The sequence below is a fragment of the Triplophysa dalaica genome, chromosome 20 (assembly GCF_015846415.1).
Source record: "Triplophysa dalaica isolate WHDGS20190420 chromosome 20, ASM1584641v1, whole genome shotgun sequence".
NCBI classification, from domain to species: Eukaryota; Metazoa; Chordata; class Actinopteri; order Cypriniformes; family Nemacheilidae; genus Triplophysa; species Triplophysa dalaica.
The window spans coordinates 4,113,641-4,135,084 of NC_079561.1; the positions used below are offsets into that span (position 1 = coordinate 4,113,641).

The 21,444-nt window shown below is 39.0% G+C and overlaps 1 protein-coding gene across 2 annotated transcripts in view; it reads right to left on the reverse strand.

Annotated features, from left to right (window-relative positions):
* The window catches only part of arhgef25a (Rho guanine nucleotide exchange factor (GEF) 25a), a 52,821-nt gene extending 34,258 nt beyond the window's left edge, over positions 1 to 18,563 (reverse strand). Inside the window, exons 1-2 of one of the 2 annotated variants that reach the window (XM_056733287.1) lie at positions 18,093 to 18,563; positions 16,134 to 16,260 (exon numbers count right to left, since the gene is read on the reverse strand). In XM_056733287.1, the coding sequence (XP_056589265.1) occupies positions 16,134 to 16,260; positions 18,093 to 18,188 (223 nt within the window). In that variant the 5' untranslated portion in view covers positions 18,189 to 18,563. Of the gene's footprint in view, positions 1 to 5,278; positions 5,660 to 16,133; positions 16,261 to 18,092 lie in introns of those variants that run through there. The other variant, XM_056733288.1, reaches the window with a different exon arrangement.
* Positions 18,564 to 21,444: the final 2,881 nt, after the last annotated feature.

The following is a 21,444-nucleotide window of genomic DNA, read 5'->3' on the forward strand; positions in this document are numbered from 1 at the left end:
TACTTCTGCAGTCTCTTGCTTAGTACTCAACCCAGGTTGTGAGAAGTGTGCATACCTTACAGATATTGTACTTAAAGTGGATTATTAAAAATACTGCCTGCTAAACAATACCTGTCAAATTAGATAGCCCAATTAAAAGAGCCACTTTGCAATGCTCGTGTGCAAAAGGAGCAAATCTGCCTTTTGTGAGATGGGTGGTTGACCTGTGAGATACATGAGTGTCAGATAATGCCATGGCTGAATCAAGATGGTTACACTGGCCTCAGGTGGGCTAGCGACAGACTGAATGTGCATGCATGACAACACTAGCAAGGTCATGGAAATACTGTGACGAAGACAAAGCAAAGTCATCTGTGGTCATCAGAAGTGCTGTGGGTTCTCACATCGGGGACAACAGAACCATCTGACAATCTAACATAAAGGGATGAAGCTGAAATGGATCGTTTGTCAGCATCTCAGTCAAGTGTAAATCTCACAAATGAGCATGACAACCCCATGAGGAAATAATGACTAAAATAAAATTGTACAATGAGTAACATACCATTTGTCTAGGCTCCAAATTTGCCGTAATAGAAAGACGGATGTACGAGAATGAAAAAGAGAAAGGAACAATTGGGGCTCTTTCTCCATCTTAATGGCCTCATGCCTCCCAGGCATCACCTCGGTTAGCATCGATATTGCTTTGGGGTGAAACAGAGAGCGGAAACCTGCAGGTGAAAATGAAGGCACGGGGAGACGGAGAGAGTGGAGCTGAGTGTTTCTATATACACCACAGCCAAAGAAAGCAGAGGCTTGGAAAGAAGATAGTTCTCTTGGCAGAGCAATGGTGCTGATTCACTCCATTCACTCCCTTATTTCCTGCCACTGGAGCCTGTCTGAAAAACTGACACACACTACCGTTCTCTTACAAAACTTAGTGAGCTGACTATAGAGAGAGAGTCGGTGAATTTAAGGGATCATGAAACAGAGTTGGTTGTGTTGCACATAATAGAAAACAATGTTAGCAACAGTTCATTTTGAGTTGTTTATGTTCTATTTTTGCCTTCAAGGTTGTGACATGGCGATGTAAGGTACATCGATAATGCATTAGTGTCTCATAATTATTCATGACTTCTGTGAGGGGTTTCATGATGCATTAAGGCATCTCACGTGTACTTTAGACATAATAATTGTTCCAAAAGATGTTCAATATATGATAACTACTTTCTGCCCAATTTTAAGGCAGCATTACATGTATTCTTCACAGGAAGAAGAACATCCCAGAATGCATTGCGATGAGGCGAGAGAGAACTATAGATTGTAAATAAACTTTTAGTTCAGCAATAAACTACTAGTACAAAATAATACAATGGAAATACGGTTGATGATTAATATAATTTCAATAATATAATCATATTTGTATGCTTTGCATTGTTAAAAATGAAATACACCAGCAGATGTTGTGACTTACTCGTACCGTCTCCCTCTTAATCACAACCATGACAAGACCGCATGTGCTGCTCATTCCCGGCCTTCATTAAAGACCAGACAGTCTAAAGCAGATGGGTTTAGGCTTAAAAGCCTCTGAAGATTTCAAGTTTGGTAACACAAGGCTGATTTTGGGTCCGCCATTTTGTTTTCACGTTACAAATTGCAGTCGGAGGGTCACGTTGAGAAGGGTATCTGACTGCGGCTACAAATATCTGTACCGTGAGAGGCTCACAGGGACTGTTGGGAAAGAAAATAATCGTCTGTCCATTAACAACGGAAACAGCACATTAAGCAGCGCAGAAGCATCTCAAAATCTCGCAGGCGCACGCTTTCCTAATGTAAAGAATCTTTTCCTCAGGACACCTTAGATAGTTCCCAGGCCGTACGGCATCTCCTCAAACACAGCTGCAAAAATCTATAACAAGATCCTTTGTTAAGCTCATTTTAGGGAAAGACATGTTTTTTCCTGAGGTAGAAACTCGGCTTCCTGTTCCAGCGCCAAGGAAATTTCAAAGATGACACAAAGTCTTTGATACGGCTCCTAAGAATGATTAGATGTACCGTTTAGCTTCTCTGTTTTATGTTTTATCCCTGTTTATAACCACATTGTCCTTCTAGCTGCATGTTCAGTGCGACGCTAAAACAGCAAATACTTTCAAATGTGCCGTGTCAGCAGCAATCTCTGCTGATGCTTTATAAAATAAAGTCAATGCATCGTACCGTTACGTTGAAGATTTCTGTACCAAGTCTATTGATTCTTTAAGTGGGATTATGAATAATACATATTTCATATACGCATGAAGACACCTTATTTAGCAACCCAATGTCTTCACTCACAATTGAGAAAGTGGTCTATGCTATAAGCTACTTATTCACGATCATTTTAATAATGACTAAACAGATGATTGTCGTGTGTCATTGAGACAGAGAAGAGACGTCATCTGGTGGAATCCTGCTGGGCTTGTAAATAATAGCCATGTACAGCTGCAGTGTGGAAAAGAAATTGCACTCGCTGCTATGTTATTATCAGAATGATGGCTTGGCTGAAAAAACGATGCGATCGCATTCTGTTTTTTGGAAAGATGAGCGGAAGTGATTTAATACATAAAAAAATCACATCTGTAAAATATTATAATATTATGAAATAAATAAAATGCTATTAAAATAAACAAAATAAATTATATTGAAATATTAAAAAATATAATTATGTTAAAATAACTAAATGATTTTACAACAAAGTAAAAAGAAAGAACAGAGACTCCTCTTTGATAGGACTATTAAGTAGAATATTGTTGTTGGAGTAGCATGTAAATACTATATGGTATATAAATAACTGAGACAATCACTCGGTCCCGTGGCAATATAACAATTCTAGACACTTCCGTCCCACCCTAAAGTAAAAATGTCATGCATTAGATAACAAAAAATCTAACATCTGCAAACATGCTGTGCAAGACCTTTATCTCAAAACTAACTTTAGTTTTCAGACGTCATTTTTAATGAACTCCACAAACGCTGCCGCAGGTGTAGTACAGCACTTTAACACATCATGAACCAGAAAGTGTCAAAACACATTATACAAAATTGTATCCAATTGTTTAATCAGTCAAAACCCAACAACCTCCTTGTTAAATAGTTTGCTTAAAAGTGCAACATTTAATGTAAACACTTGCTTGGTATGGCTAGAGTATCCAAACACATTTTATTAGAAACCATTAATGTTATCACCTACTTTTTTTGGTAAAGGACGAGTTGCAAAGTTAAATCTCTAAAGGTTTTGGAATAATGGGGCCTGGATGAGTTATTTCCAGGGACTGTTCTTTCAAATACACCCAAGCAGACAGGAAAAACCTTTGGAGAGGAACTGATATGTGAAGCTAATTATCTCTGCAACCTCTGATTGTTTCTCCTATAAACATCAAAACAAAGCGAGTGTACAGTATGTGGCTGCTTGCATAACTGTAGCCACGGGTATGGGAAAGTGTTTTGGGAGACGGTCTGTAGGGTCACATCAGGGGTGTGAGAACGCCTGCCCATCTACCCGTGCACAAAACAGCTCATCTGCCGCCCTCCCGCTTATCAGGTTGTGTACTTTATACCCGAGGCTGAATAAACATCCAGCTCCCATCCAACCGTGATTAAATGCTCTTACATAAACCAGCCATTTATACCTAATTCTATTACAGAATATGGCTTATGTTTTAGGCCAAGACATACTGTATAATCTCCAAGGTAAAAGTAAGATTGGTATGCAAAAACAGATAAAAAGAGAGGGTAGGAGGAAATCGCATATGGATTTAAGCTGCTCCATCTGCCTACATCTTTCTCCTGATGCGATTTATATTTAAGCAGGAGAGATTGATGCCAATGCCCTGCATTAAAATGATATTCGCTAGCATTTGAGAACTGGTAGCCACATGGTAGCATCACAAGTAACCGTACAGCCATTTTCTGCTTAATTTTTTTTTTTTTTATATTCTTTGAAAGGGATGAGTTAGCACACACATGTCCACTGGAACTACAGATCTGCCTTGACACCTAATGTGTGCTGCTTGTAGGATGTGGTCAAAAGCGCCATTCCAGCGTTCCTTCTTGGGGAAGATAAGCATTTAGAAGGCCATTATGTAACCGCAATGCATCAATTCGAAACATTAAGGAAATGGATGTTTAGTTACAAAAACGGTTAGACTTTGGAGATTTTGCAGCCCTTACATGGGTTGTGTTGTATCTCGAGACTTAACAATGATGTATGCGGCTAACTTAGATGATCCCAAGTGAAGGTAGGAAGCAAATACTTTAGCTCAGAGGAAGAATATCCATTACATAAGCATTGGAGATTAAACTGGAGGCATCTTAACTATGCCAGAGCCCCTTATAGGTGGCTATGTAGCAATGATAAAAGAAAGCTTCATTTTTCCAAGATTTTTACAATTCTGTTCGGTCGCACTGGTGCCACAGAAACTACATATTTGAGTTTTAAAAGGGCATTGAAAAATTAACAATAATTTAGCAAAACACACAGAATAAAGCAAGATCATATGTCAGTGTGTGTATTTTTCTAGCCAATCTTCTGTTCCATAGTTATCAATGCTCTGCACTGCCACACCTTAACAATACTGACCACCAAGACCAGACCAAAAAGGATGAGACAAGCCAAGGAACGGAGAAGGAATGTTTTTGTCTTTTTATCCACCCACGTGCTGCACATACATAGACCACCCAGACCCCCCAGGAACATGTTCACACATAAACATATAAAGAAACACACATTCATATAATTACACGTGTGCACACACTCCCGCTAGTACACATTTGCTGATGCTTTGCCTCTCGATAATCTCATGTGCGTTTGAGAGAGAGGAAAAAAGTGTTTGCAAGGAAAGCTGTAACCAGGAGAGGTGGCAAACATCTGTTGCTCCAGCTGATCGCAAGACGAGAAGAGGCACCCCCCTTTAACTCCCCTCACACACATACACAAACACAGGCATGTAATGCAAAGCAATGCACGTAAGCACACAACTATGGTAGTCAACACTGTGCGCTTTTTAAAGGAGCGATAAGGAAGAAGGTGGCTGAGCATCTGTCAGTAGATTTGGAACAGGGGAATGGAGAAACAAAAACAGAACACTGGTGGGGGAGGACTGAAAAAACAGAAATAACACTGGAGAGAAATAACTGCAGTTTACATGTTGAGCGCTCCTCAACCAAACCGTATTTCACTTTTCAAGTTCTTTAAAAAAATGCTGCTCGCTACATCAATAAAAGTACCGTTTCAGGCTTGCCAGACACAACATGCGCAGTCACTGACCTCTGACCCGGGCATAACAGCAGCCGCACTTTACCAGGACTTTCCGGAACAAGTGGTGGCAGGCGCACCCCCGATGGTGATGACTCCCCTTCATGGTAAACCCCAGGCACTGACCACAAGATTAGCAGACGTGGGCATGGCACATCACACACTCATTCACTTGCGCGCACACTCGCGCCAGGGATATCCCCGTCGCTGTAATTCCAAAGAGGTGCGAGGAGAATCTCAAACAAATCCCGGAAAGAAAGCCAAAGTCCTCCACTCCTGAAGGGAATCATATACTGTCCAGATGTCCAGCCCCTCTGGTTGTCACTCCTCAAGGAGAGAATAGCGGTAGTCAATAGCGCAGCTCAGTCTCCCCTGTTTTTCCTCTCTCCTGCTCTGCTTAAATGACAGAGTAAGACTGCCAGGAGAGAGACAGAGAGAGAGAGAGAGAGAGGAGGGGGTGTGGTGGGTGGAGTTAGCGGCTCGACTTGCTGGCTATTCCAGGATACAGTTCCCACTCCCCCTTTTCTCTCTTCATCTTTTGCTCCCCTTAAGCTGTGATCTTTTCATAATTCTCTCCCGCTCTCACTTTTGCTCTCTCTCTCTCTCTCTCTCTCTCTCTCTCTTCGATTCAAGTTGTCTTGCTCCGTTTAACTCCTTCACAATACCTTGTGGCTCATGCTGGTCCAGATTTAAGATAAACAAAGTGGAAAAAATCTTCCCATGAGTCTAATGACAAGTAATTGCATCTGGTAATTATATCAGGAGTGCCGGGCTAAAACAGTCTCTCACCGGCCAATTTCAAGCAGAGGGGCAGTAACAGAAAATATGGGAGGGCTGTGTTTACTGTACACAGAGTTTACAGGGCACGAGGGCAACCAGATACCGGCGGCTGCCCTTTGATGACTAAGGAAAGTTGCAGATCTGGTAAGATACACAGATGCAGTTGGGTGTGGTGAATACGGATATCACGTTACAATGTTTACAGGTTTTGATCACACATGTCTGATGGTGTGTTTATACCGTACGGGTAACGCCGGAGGTCGAATGGTGTGAGCATGTTTTTGAATGCAGGTCAACTCTGATTGGACACATTTAGGCAGAGAATGTAACTGACACATGACCATACTTTTAGGGGTAGTACAGGGACAAATTTGAAAACGTTTTGTTGATAAATTTAGGGAAAAGTTTGTAAACGTACTTCGCAAAATACAGCTGAGCATTCGTAAGTGTGTGTGTGCATGTCGTAATGTGGGAAGAATAATATCTGGCTGAATGGTTCCATAAAGTAGCTCTCATATCCAGAGAACCACAGAAGGTTCTTTAGTTTATAAAAAAAAAGAAACTCAAAGAGCCTTTGAGTAAATAGTTGTTTGGTGAAGTGAAAACTGTTCAACTGTGGCATTAGCGTGAAGAACTGTTTGCATAAGCTTTTTAAAAGTGTATTAGATTATGTCTGCTGAATTGAGTCATTTCACACACCTGCATGAATCTAAATGGTACGGCATGACAGAATAGAGGCAGGGCAGACAACTATCTGAAGGAGTGCTCACAGATAGCAATGAGAATTAAATCGCTGTACCATTGCTTGCTGACCTGATAAAAAGTTTGGCTTATCCATGCTTATTCTGGCATAAAATGTTTTAAAAAATGTTACAATTCATTAAATGCAAAACTTATATTTTTAATATTAAGATATTACACATCTTATTTTATACTGTGTAAATCTGTAAAAAAAAAATTGGTTCTATTCGCTACATTTTGACATTCGCTATCCACATACTGGTAACTGCATAACTTGCATTCAAGCTCAACTTTGTCCCTCCGGCAGTCTGTCTCCTCCCAAATGCCCAAATCTCATTGAAACCGCATTACGTCCTCTTGTGTTCGTCCGCATATCTTAGTGTAAACGCCACCTCAGCCAGCCTGCTGTCTGCCTTGACAAAAATGGCAGAGGATTTTACTTACAAGAACAAAAGGGAGCTGCATGTTCCTCTCTTATAATCGGTCCACAGACAGAACAAACAGTATTTTAATTTGGTTAAAAAGGGAAACAAATTAAATAAAACTAAAGGAATTTTCAAAGGAAAGAACTACAAAGCATGATGAGCTGTTTGTATTTCTCATCTGTTAATGCAACAACACGCACTGTAGCTCTCCCAGTAATTTTGTATTTGATCCGAATACAATTTTTTTCTGTTTTACACTCCTTGTGTCCCTGTTTCCTTTGCCTCACTCTGCCCCTCACCAGCGTTCTTGGCTCAGTGCAATACTGGAGGAAATTATCCATGACAGGAGGGCAGATTTAGTTAAGTTGTTCTTAACTCATGTTGTGTTTGCTTTTCCAGTTGAGGTACAAGCAAGCAAATAGTTTCGGTGACAAAAGCCTCCCTCAAAACTAACATCCTTAGAAAAGGCTCGGAGAGGAAGAATTAATTTGGCACACTCACATGTTTTGCAGTGTATGTACTTTTAAAGAAGACTGTTACATAATAATCAAGTTCTCTATTGTGAAATAACACTCAGTCATCAAAGATGCATGCACAGGGTGCATTAAACGTTTCTGTCAGTAGGGGGAGTCTATACTGTGCATCGGGGTAGATATTTGGCTCTCAAGAATCTTCTTATCTGATTTTCTCTGAAATTCAAGGGCCAAGCACAAAAACAGACCTTTCCTTTCTGTTTCTAAAACACCGTTAAATAAATGCTGTAGATATACTTTGCATTTTATAAAAGATCAAAATCAAAACTTATTTAACTTATGTATGGCGTTCATGATTTTGTTATTCAACCAATGTTGTGGGTCTAGTGGACCAGCAGCATTATTATTATTTTATCAATACAACCATAAACGTTAACACTGCTATATGTTATGTTGTTAAAAAAAAGACGTAAAAGAAAAATATGATATTTATATACAATATCTAAAACATTCCATTCCATTTTCTACCGCTTATCCGAACTACCTCGGGTCACGGGGAGCCTGTGCCTATCTCAGGAGTCATCGGGCATCAAGGCAGGATACACCCTGGATGGAGTGCCAACCCATCGCAGGGCACACACACTCACTCATTCACTCACGCACTCACACCCTACGGACAATTTTTTTTTCCAGAGATGCCAATCAACCTACCATGCATGTCTTTGGACCAGGGGAGGAAACCGGAGTACCCGGAGGAAACCCCCGAGGCACGGGGAGAACATGCAAACTCCACACACACAAGTCGGAAGCGGGAATCGAACCCCCAACCCTGGAGGTGTGAGGCGAACGTGCTAATCACTAAGCCACCATGCCCCCCTTATCTAAAACATACTTACATTAAATAATTTTTAATGTCCAAGGTAAAAAAAATATATTTTCTTGCATAAAAAAATCTAAACACCAAAAATCTTTAAAAATAAAATGAAAAACAGTAGTTTTTCTTTTTGTTGCATTGATTGACACTGGCAGTATGAGCTTATATTGGGACTTGGCACTGTGGATGCAGCATTGGGCAAAAATACTTTAGAAAACAATTACAATTGTAGAAACAACCTGTTTCAGTCCTGAACAAATACGTTTAGAACTTGTAATATCGGACATTATGAAAACATTTGTGATTTGTTTGGAGAGATATTTTATGCATGGCAAAATAATTCAAAAGGAAATGTTTGGCCAAGTATGCATTAACACCCATACCGTAATTCTCATGTGCCTCATCTTGCTTTTCTCCCTTTGTCTTCAATTATGCTTGTTCCCACAAAACATATATTCAAACACATTAAACACATCTTACCCACAATCATAATTTATCTCATCGCATATGCAGGCTGCCCTAACACACATCTTCTTTACAATGAGAACAAACACGATGCTGCATTGTTTTCATAAACCATGTTGCATCCATTGATATACAGTCAGGTCCATAAATATTGGGACATCGACACAATTCTAACATTTTTGGCTCTATACACCACCACAATGGATTTCAAATGAAACGATCAAGATGTTCTTTAACTGCAGACTGTCAGCTTGATTTGAGGGTATTTAAATCCAAATCAGGTGAATGGTGTAGGAATTACAACAGTTTGCATATGTGCCTCCCACTTGTTAAGGGACCAAAAGTAATGGGACAGAATAATAATCATAAATCAAACTTTCACTTTTTAATACTTGGTTGCAAATCCTTTGCAGTCAATAACATCACCAGACGCTGGGTTTCTCTGCCAGGCCTCTACTGCAACCGTCTTCAGTTCCTGCTTGTTATTGGGGCATTTTCCCTTCAGTTTTGTCTTCAGCAAGTGAAATGCATGTTCAATCGGATTCAGGTCAGGTGATTGACTTGGCCATTGCATAAAAGTCCACTTCATTCCCTTCAAAAACTCTTTGGTTGCTTTTGCAGTATGCTTTGGGTCCTTGTCCATCTGCTCTGTGAAGCGCCGTCCAATGAGTTCTGAAGCATTTGGCTGAATATGAGCAGATAATATTGCCTGAAACACTTCAGAATTCATTAGTATTTATGGACCTGACTGTATATCCAATTCCAAGAATGTTAAACAGAAACCTACATTTATTTGATCAGTATCGCTGAGATTTGTTACTATGGTCACGATGTGCTTTCCTTATTTGTTGTTGTGACCTAACATGACCTAACCAGAGGTGACCTCAGCAGAACTTTTTGTCTGTGACCTAACAAATGCGGTGTGGTCCAAACTTCCCTGCATCCTGTTTTTTCTCATATCCTAAGCAAACACAAAAGCACATATTGGCTGAACGTACATACAACATTGGAGTCTATGCTCATTGTTTACATGTTCCTGTGTTTCTTATAAACCTTCACAGCTGTCAAAATGAGGGATTGGTTTATTGTAACATTTTTTGCGGCATGCTAAACACACATGAAATACTCACAATAAATACTCGCACATCATAGTACTCACACTAAGAAGGTTTAAGATCTCCAAGCTACTGTTTTTACCCCCAGAAATAAAAGGTTGAAAAATTGAATCATGCAACTAATCACACAAATGCGTGTACATTTAAGACAATATAAGGCATATTAACAAATCTTGCTAACTTGATAAGTGGAGGGCACGGTCAGGAGAAAAAGCTGATGCATTTGCTTTAAATATGTTTTCTATCCCTATTCCCTTTCAACACATTTAAATAATCATTAGCAATTGCTTCCATCCGCCGAATCAACCCCACGCTCTGATTTTATTAAGATGTTTAGTCCTCTCAATTTCTCATACTTTCATCTTTCTCTTACTAAAAGCAGGATCTCCAATTAAGGCTGCATGAGTACACAGCAGTGGGAGGACAGAGAGAGAAAGAGTGGGCAGCGGGCCGGCTGACTGCAGTCATGGTGTTGTATGGATTGCACTTTGTTTGCTCTGAACTCAGAGATTAGCCAGGACCTTCACACACGTATACATATGAAAACACACACACATTTGTGTGACCATAACACCTAGCCTGCTTTACCGTCTTTCTTTTTTTTGCGTTTTAACTTTGATTTTGTTTTCTACCCATTTTAAAAAATGGGCGTGTGCATTTCCTTTTACTGTGAGTTGAATTCAACATCCTATAGTTGGCAATTCAAACGTCAACTCATAAATTGAAAGGAATCCCATTCTTAGCCTGTATAGACCACAGATTTGTTTCTGACTGACATTTAGAAACACAAAACACACCTGCAGGATGATGGGAAATGTACCAAACGGTGCCTCCCACAATCCCCATGACCAGAACTCCTATTCTATGCATACTTCACTTAAGCCTAAATACTCCCTGCGATCCTATAAATCTAGTCACAAAAACATCCTGAAGAGGATTTTTAAGATTTTTAAGGATTACTGTTGAGACATTGAAAAATTAAGGTTTATGACATAAACACAATTGTTCTTTGCAACTTCTTGATACACACCGCTATCAGACAACCACAAATAATACTGAGCTTATGTAAGACAATCTGCTTCCAATTATAATATATACACACTCCAAAGTTATAATTCCTTATAAAGCCTCTCCTTGCATATTATTCTGATGTCTGGAGCATCACACATTTCCTCTCAATTCTTTATCCCTTCCCGGGTGTCTGTTCAGAAAACATCACATTACACTTCAATATTTGTATTTATACAAAATCCAAACACGCTTAAATTTAACTGTGCAAAGCAGCAAAGTCCAATGTAGATAACAAAGAAGATGGAGTGCTGATTTATACTGCCAAGACTGCTAATTCCAACTCCTCATGGAAATGCACTGTAATACACACAGTAAAGAAGCGGTTCATAACATCAGGTTATGTGATAGAAAGAACGTCTTCATTGCTGCAAACACAGACCCCAGCATCTCTTTGCAACAATGTTATTCTCAACCCCACAGCCAAAAAGAATGACTCCTCAAAAACTCCCCGTCTCTCTGCGGTTCGGATCAAAGCCTTCCCTCCCTGGAGCCCTGTTCATCATGTGGATTTGGCTATGGCATTTGGAAGAATGTGTAGAGAACTCTGCTCTGATAAACGACCAACAGGCAAGAGTTAGCGCCAAAGAGCAAAACAAAACAGACCGACGTCCACCACACTTAAAACATGACCCATCCACTTTCCAAGCTCCAACTTAACCATGGCTCTATCGACAACATGCTGCATCTCACCCAACTGTTAACAATTATTTACATCCAACTGATAAACACACACAGTGGAATACACAAACAGCTCTACAACTTTATGGTGTGTTTGACACAGGTTCAAACTGTTCTAGAAGCTGATGGAGAAGATGACTTATGGTTGCAGGGTGTTAACGTTTGGCTCCAAGCCCTGAACTCCAGCACAGAGACCAGCAGTTTATCAACAGAATTAACACAAGTATTCTGTCTGCTCTCCATAACAACGCAGGTATTATCAAGTCTTAAAGGAACAGTGCACATTAAAATCATTTTTTCTGTCATCTCATAGTGGTTTCAAACATGTATAGATGAACTTCTCATTAGTTTATGCTCGGAGCTTATTCAGAGTAATTCACATTACCTCAATATTCTTTCTATTGACATCTGTTTCTTCTCTTTTTTCACATTGACATGCAAGGTTTGACCCCCGGAGTTTCATTTCAGACCCGGATTCCATAATTGTCAAGGTTTATGTACTTTTCGAGGCTTGATGTGCATTGAAGTATAAATATTCCGCAATAAAATATACAGATGTGTAAAAGTGCACACAATACAATCGCTGGGAAAGCCTCAGGCGTACAGTACCAATTTCCCCCAGTGTGGCACCACAGCTAGAAAGCCGTGGCAACAAAGCCCCTTTTAAGGTCAGGACTTGCTTTGCCTATGGGTCCCCCGGGACGTCCGACTTCACATTACCCTAGTGCTGTTGTTATTTTATGTCCGAAGAATATGTGCAAAGAAGGCTTTCAGAATGGGCCAACTTATGAATGGATGAGCATTCACTGCAGAACAAGCCATATATAGAGGATTCTGGCCAGTGTAAAACACAATGTTTTGTGTCAAATATCCTGCCAAAAAAACTCTTTGTTTGCACAGCATCTTCTACAGTTTTGATGAATGCATAATTATTCTTAAATGCTTGAAAATGACACATCACAGAGCAACGCACGACAGAGGATAAAAGCTTTGCTTTGTCTAAATAATGAATGAGCATTGTGAATAAAATAATTATGAACAAGAAAAACCACACAGAATTTTACAGTGTTTTGCGATCCGTCAGCCTTTGCACAAACAGGTTCCACCAAATGTAAAATTTCGAAAGTGTTCGAGGTCATTTCCTTTTAAAATGAATAATTTATGAATCAAGGGACAAATTTTTACTGTAGCTGCAAATGCATCTTGGGGCACGTGAAAGGTATAGTCAACATTTTTAAACATTATATTAACAAGATGCGTCACTGCCACTGAAATTAACAGGGAGGAACGCGACTCTCAATAAGGCCGCCCTAGCGAAGCTTTGCGCATTTGAAGTATCGAAAGCAACATGAAAAATTATGTTTTTAAGCGCAATTTGATCATAGGAAACAAACGTTATGGTACAGTTTTAAATGTTGTTTTTAAAAATGTTGTTTAATCAGGATTTTAAGGTACAAATATCAGTTTTCCCATTCACGTCTTGTGTGAATTACACAATAACTGCCCGGAGGCGCATTGCAAAGATGGCCGCCGAGTGGCATGACTTCCCTAAATGGACTTTGGTATAGTTCACCTTCAAAATGAATATTCTGTCATCATTTATTCACCCTCTTGTCATTTTAAACCTGTGTGATTTTCTTTCTTCTGCAAAACACAAAGGAAGATGTTTGGGAAAATGATGGGAACCAAAAATCATGGTCCCCACTGTCTTTTATGAACACAAAACCAATGTAGGACCAACGGTTTACCAAAATTCTTCAAAATATCTTCTTTTATATTGTGCAGAAGAAAGTTTTCATTCTGAAGGTGAATTATCCCTTTAAGTACAACACACACTAACCTGTGCTTAGTAACAGCTGCCAAAGCATTCAAGTTTTGTGTTTCTAAGCATTTAACCAGACAAGTTAGCAAATGAAGGGCATACGTGTAATCTTGAGTGTACGAAGAGTAATCTTCAGCCAGCCTTCATACGAAAACACCTAAAAGATGCAGTTTGGCTGGCAGAAAAATATTGTGTGGACAATGGCTTCCTCCGAGAAAAGATAGGATTCGAGGAAGACACTGGAGCCTATGACAGAGGAAAACATCAAGACTCGACAGATTGACACGTAGAACGTGGAGAAGGGAGAACGAGTAAAAGAAAAAGAAAAAGAGAGAGCAAACGTGTGCATATCTCTCAGCGATCTGTACCATGTGCATGTGATTTAATGAATGCTGGCACTGTCCCGTGATCCCACTGAAGCCACTAGAAGGCATCTTGTTTCTAATCTTTAACAGATGGGTGCCTCTAGATCCTCAGAAGTAATGCTAGTCAGGGCCTCTTTACAGACAGACAACTTTGACCCCTTCTAAATCACACTGACCGGGAACTAAAACTGCATCAACTTAAGAAAACAGGCATCTTGCAGAAGGACTAAAGAGGTTCTGAGAACAAAAAATAATTTTAGTGCATATTTTGGCAAGAAAAAAACGTATGGACACTTAACAAAGCATAAACACTTTCCATATTAGCCGATGGCGTTTACCCTCTGAATGTCTTCTAGAACATACATTTAGAGGTTATTGTGCTGACACTGCAATTCATCTATACAGCCTCATCTGCAATAAACATCCTAGGGCTTTCTGCTTTCTCATCTAGTTCTGAATAGTTAATGATCTGGTCACAAAACTCAGTATTCAGTACCCAATGCCACCACAAAGCTCTTTTTGTTCTACGGGACTTTTGGAAAATTTAAATGCAGACAAACCTCCATAGATAAAATAACAATAGCTGCAACAAATGTTCCATTGGGTGAAGGCAGGCAAAAGTTTCTCCCATCTGGAAACAGTTCAGAGACGCTTTTCCATACTTCTCTCCATGGAACATTAGCAGAGCTCACTTCCTCCATACAGTATGATTAAGCACGTCTGATTATCAGGTCATGCAGGACTATTAAAGGGTGTGGTTCATTAACTATTGTCACAAAGCCCATCGGATAAGAGTTTTGTTACCTGCACTTATCCTTAATGACCAGAAATTCACTCGCAATTAAACCACATCATTAGCATTAGACGTGAATTATTAATTTGTAGTTGGAAAATGTAGTGACAAAATGTATACTTGAATTTATGTTTTTTATGAAATACACCCAAAAACAACATAATAGTTCAAATATAAAATATTGACTACAATATGGCACAATATAAACCCTACAGTTTGTCTTTACCTGCACAATTAAGTAATTATGACCAAGCATTACTTTTAATATTACGTTTTGGAGTCAAAAATAAAATAAATATGTTTAACTTAACCAAAATCTTGAATGTTTCTTTTTGAGATGGTAATTTAAATCTCCACTTCAAAATGCTATGAGGAATACGCCACTGTGCCTTAATATTTTGAATATTTACATGTGGTTAAATAATAAAAACTGTAAGGGCATTTAATTGAAAATACAGCTGAAGGAAGTTTTGTTATTGTTGTTTTGTTGTCAAAAATAAGTAATAAAATCACCATTCAACTTAACCTGTTTGGTTTCATTTCGTGTAAAAACTAAATGTTGCAAAGACAACTCACTTCCAAATAAATTTGTAGATTAAACTAAATCTAAATCTAATGTAAGGCATTATTGACAACTGCTGTTTGTTTGGCTATCAAACATCGAAAGATAAACTAAATACTCAAAAGAGTCACCTGTTTAAATAATTATATACAAATAAAAATCTGGATCTGAAAGGGTAAATATCTCAAAAATGACTGGCTTTACATCTTTGCTGACTCCATTTTTCTACCCATGCTGAAACCATTATAATTTCATTTAAGAACCTAAAACATGCTGGTAGTGTTAACTGCACTTGTAAATATTTGCCAAACCCTAAACACTGTGGCCCAGTATGTATGTTTGTAGTACAGCTCGAAGACGCCGTTTTCGTAAGATTCGGATGATCATAAGGATATCAATCAGTCAATAAGAATATTCCACAAATCAAAACAACTGCCCGATTGCACATATGGCAGAGGAAAGGCATAGTTAAAACAAATGATTGCTGGTTTAAACAGGAACAAGGCCGAGCATCAACATTGGCATATTCTACCTTGATACTTAAACACAAGACAGTGCCAATTCCATTTTGAACCTCCACGTTTCTAAGTCCATTTTTCTCGAAATACAGTTTCAGATCTCTAGCAATATTTGCTGTGTATATGTATAACTGGCTACAACTCGGGTAAACAACATTTGACCAAATTTGGGCGATGGACCTTACTTGCTCGGTATCGTTGTACTCTTCTCCTCGATGGATCTTCCCAGTTCAGATCCTCTGTGTCCCACGAGGGCTGTTTTGAAATCTTCCGTCCTTGTTTGACACTCAGGTGCTCAATACCCTCTGTGTTCTAAAACCAGATAAGGAAAGTCACAAATGATAATCGATCAGTTATGTTCTTTTCGAAAATAAAACATGAAACTTTCTGTGAATGTCATAGGACCATGCAGTGTAAGTTAATTTCCCTTTCAATGAACTGTTTATCTCTCATAAATTTGGCGTGCCATCAGTATTTAACAACAAAACATGGCATGTCACAGGAGTTATAAGCACCGTCCCTTATGAGAAAGTTCAACTAATGTTCCATTTTCATCAAGCACCATTACAAAGTCTCTGTGTCACACAAGCATCATACACAGTCTTATCCTTGTATCAAGGAAAATATTTTTCCGATGAGAGTTGGAAAATCAGATATCTTTGTATTTAGACAGTTCATCCACGACGAATATAAAATGAAAATATGAAAAACAACAACATATTTCTCCAATTCAAAGCTTCACTATTGCATCTGCTAAATATCAATGAAAACAATATTTGGGTTAATAAAACTATACACTGATACTGAATTGCTGCATTTATATTTACGTCAAATTTACATTTATGTTCTCAGCAGATGCTTCGATACCAACTAATCTTAACATTCCTCACACAAATGTTTTCCTCCTCAGACTTTATTTTGGCACAGGCCATGGAAATGAAAATGAGTGGTAATTTTTTGCTCTGCATTGTTGCACTTCTTGAATTGTCATATATACTTTACATCACAAAAGCAATAAATCTAATGAGTTAATACATTTACACTTTAGATATTGTTCCTTTCTACGATGTCCTTGTTTAGAGTGTTACAGACGATTTGGTTGGTTTGGACAGAACAAAGTGTTAAAACCTCAGATCATAAAAGTGAAATGGGTCTGCATGCCTTTTACAAACAGCATTCTGTCAGATGGGAAGTTCTTCTTGGACCTACAGTTTGCCAGCTGTTTTGAGAAGACGGCATGCATCTGTTTGTTTATGGGAAGAGGTTTTAATCAGCCCTTCAGCTTAACTATGTATGCAAGTGCTCCAAATTCCTTCAAACACCCACCATTCTTTTGTCACTGAATTCCTGTTTACTTCTTCCCTGAAAAATGTATCTGCCATTCTCTGGTTGACATCATTGTTTGTCTTTTCGTTATTTTCCAGTGACCACTTGTCTTCCGATAAAACCATTTGATTTGATGTCATTGTTATGACATGATTTTGAACATGGGTGTTTACCTAAGGCGTTGTTTTATCATTGGCACATGGACACGTGGAAAGTCACACTTTTTTGTTTAATTAAGGATCTGTCGTCGCCCCTTGCATACATAACCCCCAACCCTCACCCACTACAATCTCAGGAACATGTTGACAAACAATTCCAACAGGAATGTGTCTTATGTAAGATATGAATCATAGTGATATCTGGGATACATTATTATTCTGACATCATCCCAGTCAGAACGCATGTATGTTTTCAAGCTTCACTTCTAATAATTACTGTTTTTTAGATGCACATCCCTAACATAACAGCAACACTCTTTACGCTCCATTACGACAATTATGACCATGGTTACGAGGTTTAAACATCTAACAGTGTGGATAATGTTTGAGCAAACAAACACAAACAATCAAAAGCAGCTGGATTTCATCATTTGGAGGTAATGTGAATCTGTTTTGAGATATCTCAGAGGAAAGGCGGCATACCGTAAAACTTAAAGTTAGTCAAGGCTGTGTATAACAAAGAAAAAGTCAAAAGAAAACTGTGACAGATAGCGATTTGGATTATTTCGCAATAGTGGCGTGCAGTTCATGTATGTGTGTGTTGAATCACAAAGGTGAAAGGCCAAAGAAGTCATGGAGGAAATCTGTTCAGTCACTCACCCACTGCTGATTCGGTATCGCCAGAGAACTCAGCATATCTGCCATAGCACCCAAAATCTGATCGGTCCGTCCCTGGTTCTTCGGAAGAGGCTTCATATTGCCGTAGTCTCTGTCAATCTCTGGCTTTATTTCTCTCTCTTTCTAAATCTCTCTTTCTTGCAGTTCGTTGTGCAAGAGATGCAGTATAGTTCCAGTTTGATCCTCTAAAACACTAAATCATTTATTTCAGCAGGATGGTCTGGTTTCGTCTAGTTTAAAGTGGATTGTAGAGAAAGGGGTGCTGCTGTCCGAAGCGTCTCCTCTGGCTTCTGTACTGAACACAGGTGGAGTCTTGCTGTGGGTCAGCCAGGCCTCTCTCCCCCTCCCTCCAAAACAGCTAAAGAGTTCCCGCAAGACGGTTCTCCACACTAAACAAAAAAAATGTTCCGTATGTCTCGCTTTTCTGTGCGTTATGTTTCCTGATTTTCTGAGAGTCCTACTTTCTGAGCTTTTTAGCAATATGAACTGAACATTTATCTCCAGTCTGGCTTGTCATTGGCTGTGTGCATTTACCACCCCTCCAGCCAACTCCTCTCCACCCTCTACATCACTTTCATCTTCTACTGTGCCTCCCTTACACAACAACACTGATTCTAAGAATTCTGCCTCCTACTCTTACTTCATCACCCATCGTTTTTTGTTGTACGTCCATCATCGTTTGCTGGAAGTAGCCTTATTGTTTCCCATCTGCTGTAACTACATGACACATGGCTTGTGGCTAAGTGAGCGGTTGAACTTTGAAGAGCCAAATAAGGCAGCTGTGCTGGACTCAGGGTACCAACACAGAAGCTGTCAAGAGATTATTCATAATAGCTGCCTGCTTCTTAAACAAAACAAGAGTTCGAGGAGCGGAGAAGAAGAATCTCTACATATGAATCTAATTACACTTGACAAGTGCACTGGATTTTAGTCGGACTGTGTGCGTAACTGCTTGAACTGCAATATTTAAAGCAGTGAAAGCAAACAAGTGATGCTGAAGATACAGTATGGAGAAAAATTCATTTTCAACCATTTTAATTTACTAGTTTGTTGTTGTAATACTCATTTTTTTTAAGATTTATTTTTGTCCTTTTTTCTTTACTTTTTTCAGTGGGAGAGAGGACAGGAAGCAAAGCAGAAGAGAGAAGGGGGCAGGGGCGGGACCGGACAGCGAGCCAAAGCACGAGGCCATTAAGTCCGACATAAAATAATATTTTTTAATTACGTGACAGAAATAGTTTTTTTTAACTACCTGATAAATTAACCAAGTTGTTCTGATCATTTATATGGACGAAATGTTGTCCCATCAAAGACTTTTTCACGGTGCAAGATCCATTTTTATTTTCACCTTTATACTTTCCACAATAAACGGGTGACAGTGTCATGATACACATACGTGGGTGGCCCGCAACGTATGTGTGCTTTTCTAAGCTGAATAGACATACACATTCCTTAGTCTACTGCTCATTCCCTCTTCACCTGGCCTGCAGTCACGACACATGTTTATAGAATTATAAATGTTAGTCTGGTCTCTCTCCGCCGCAACCGCACACGAATCCGGGTCGAATTTTCCCCAGACAAATTCTTATGTGATGGGGTATGTTCACGGACGGAGTGTGAAAGGAGCGGGACATAGGAGAGCGGAATGCAATCAGCCGAACACATCTGAGCTGGAGCCAAACAGTGTAAAGATGGGCTGAGGAAACACTGCCAAGAGTCTAAGAATAACTCGGCACATGGCTGTCTTTAGCACTGGTTCTGTGACTAAACTTAGAGCTCAAGGGCCGTCCTCCAGCAGACCAGAGCACATGCATACATACATACATGCACAAACAAATCATGTTAGAAAGCATAGAAAGGCAAAAATGGCAAAAATTGACAAAGCCCGAGTTGTGGGTTCAGATGTTTTGAACAAGTTTTAAATGAGAGCAGTAGCAACATCAACAACATTTAGAGTTGAATTCAGTGTGCATTTTACTTTGAACATAATAATGACTTAGTGCTATAATTATGCTAATTGTACATGATTATAATGACCGAACATTACAGCCGTTTGAACTATAGTACAAAAAATATATACTGCATATATTGCGACCTTAAAGGGACAGTTCACCCCAAAATAAAAATTCAGTTATCATTTACTCAACCTCGAGTTGTTTCAAATCTGTAAACATTTATTTGTTCTTATGAACTCAGAGAAAGATATTTGGAAGAATGCTTGTAACCAAACTGTTCTTGGCCACCATTGACTACGATAGAAGAAAAATTACAATTGTAGTCAAAAGTGCCTCAGAACTGTTTGCTTCACTACACCTTACATTCAAGTAACGTAAAAAACAAACCATGCAAAAATAAGTATTTTAATCATGCTGAGGCTTATTTTGTTATGGTGCATAGAGTACCCTGACAACACCAAGTAAACGAACCAGTAGTTTCTAGTGGTGCAGTTTGCTTCCCTCTGCTGGTGAAATGAGAAAAAAAACATCAAAAAACATTTAATTGCAGTGCTCATAATATACAGTGTACACTGATACTTAAAATGTGTTTGATGTTGTTTATAGACATTATTTTAATCATCACAATTTTTTCCCTCTGAATTCAACGCTCTTTTTATGCTCTTGTGGAGAGTCTGTTAAAAGAAAGTGGGTCAGCTAAACTAAGCAAAGAAAGCTTCCACTTTCTCTCTCTCATTTCCTGCAATACCTCCTGTACTTCAGATCAAGAGTTTGAGGAAAATAACAGTTGCTGGCCCTCTTCTCCTGTTTTTACAATACAGCTTATCCAGCCAACTCGACCTGATGTTTTAAATCTATCAGCAGGTTTGGCTGAATGTGTTTCCATAGGTTATATAAACTCATTCATTAATCAGGTCAGTAATTATGACTGAAAATAGCCTTAATAAAGGTTAACTGAACTTTTATTACTACTGTTAAACTACGTGTAAAAGCCGATTATTGTGTCACAATATGTGGCCTTCTTTACATGAGTCACAGTGCTATTAAATTCATAAATCTCACAGTTCTGCCTGGAACGTACTGTTCCTGTCACTCCTGTTCTGTTTATATATTTCATTACAATAACCTAAAAAACCAGTGTGCACCCCACCAAATGTGCCAGCCCACTTTGCTGTATGAAAATAATCGAATTTGAAATCACTGAACGGGATCATGGGAGTCTGTTTGCTGTTGTTGTTCACAACGTCATGACACTCAAGCATAAGTGCCCTCTTTTGTTTAAAGACTTTTGCTTTCTCAATACAAATAAACTTGCAGGGATGTGAACACAATGTTTTAAATGAGTAATACATTAGGAAACAAGGGATTTTTAAGGGCAT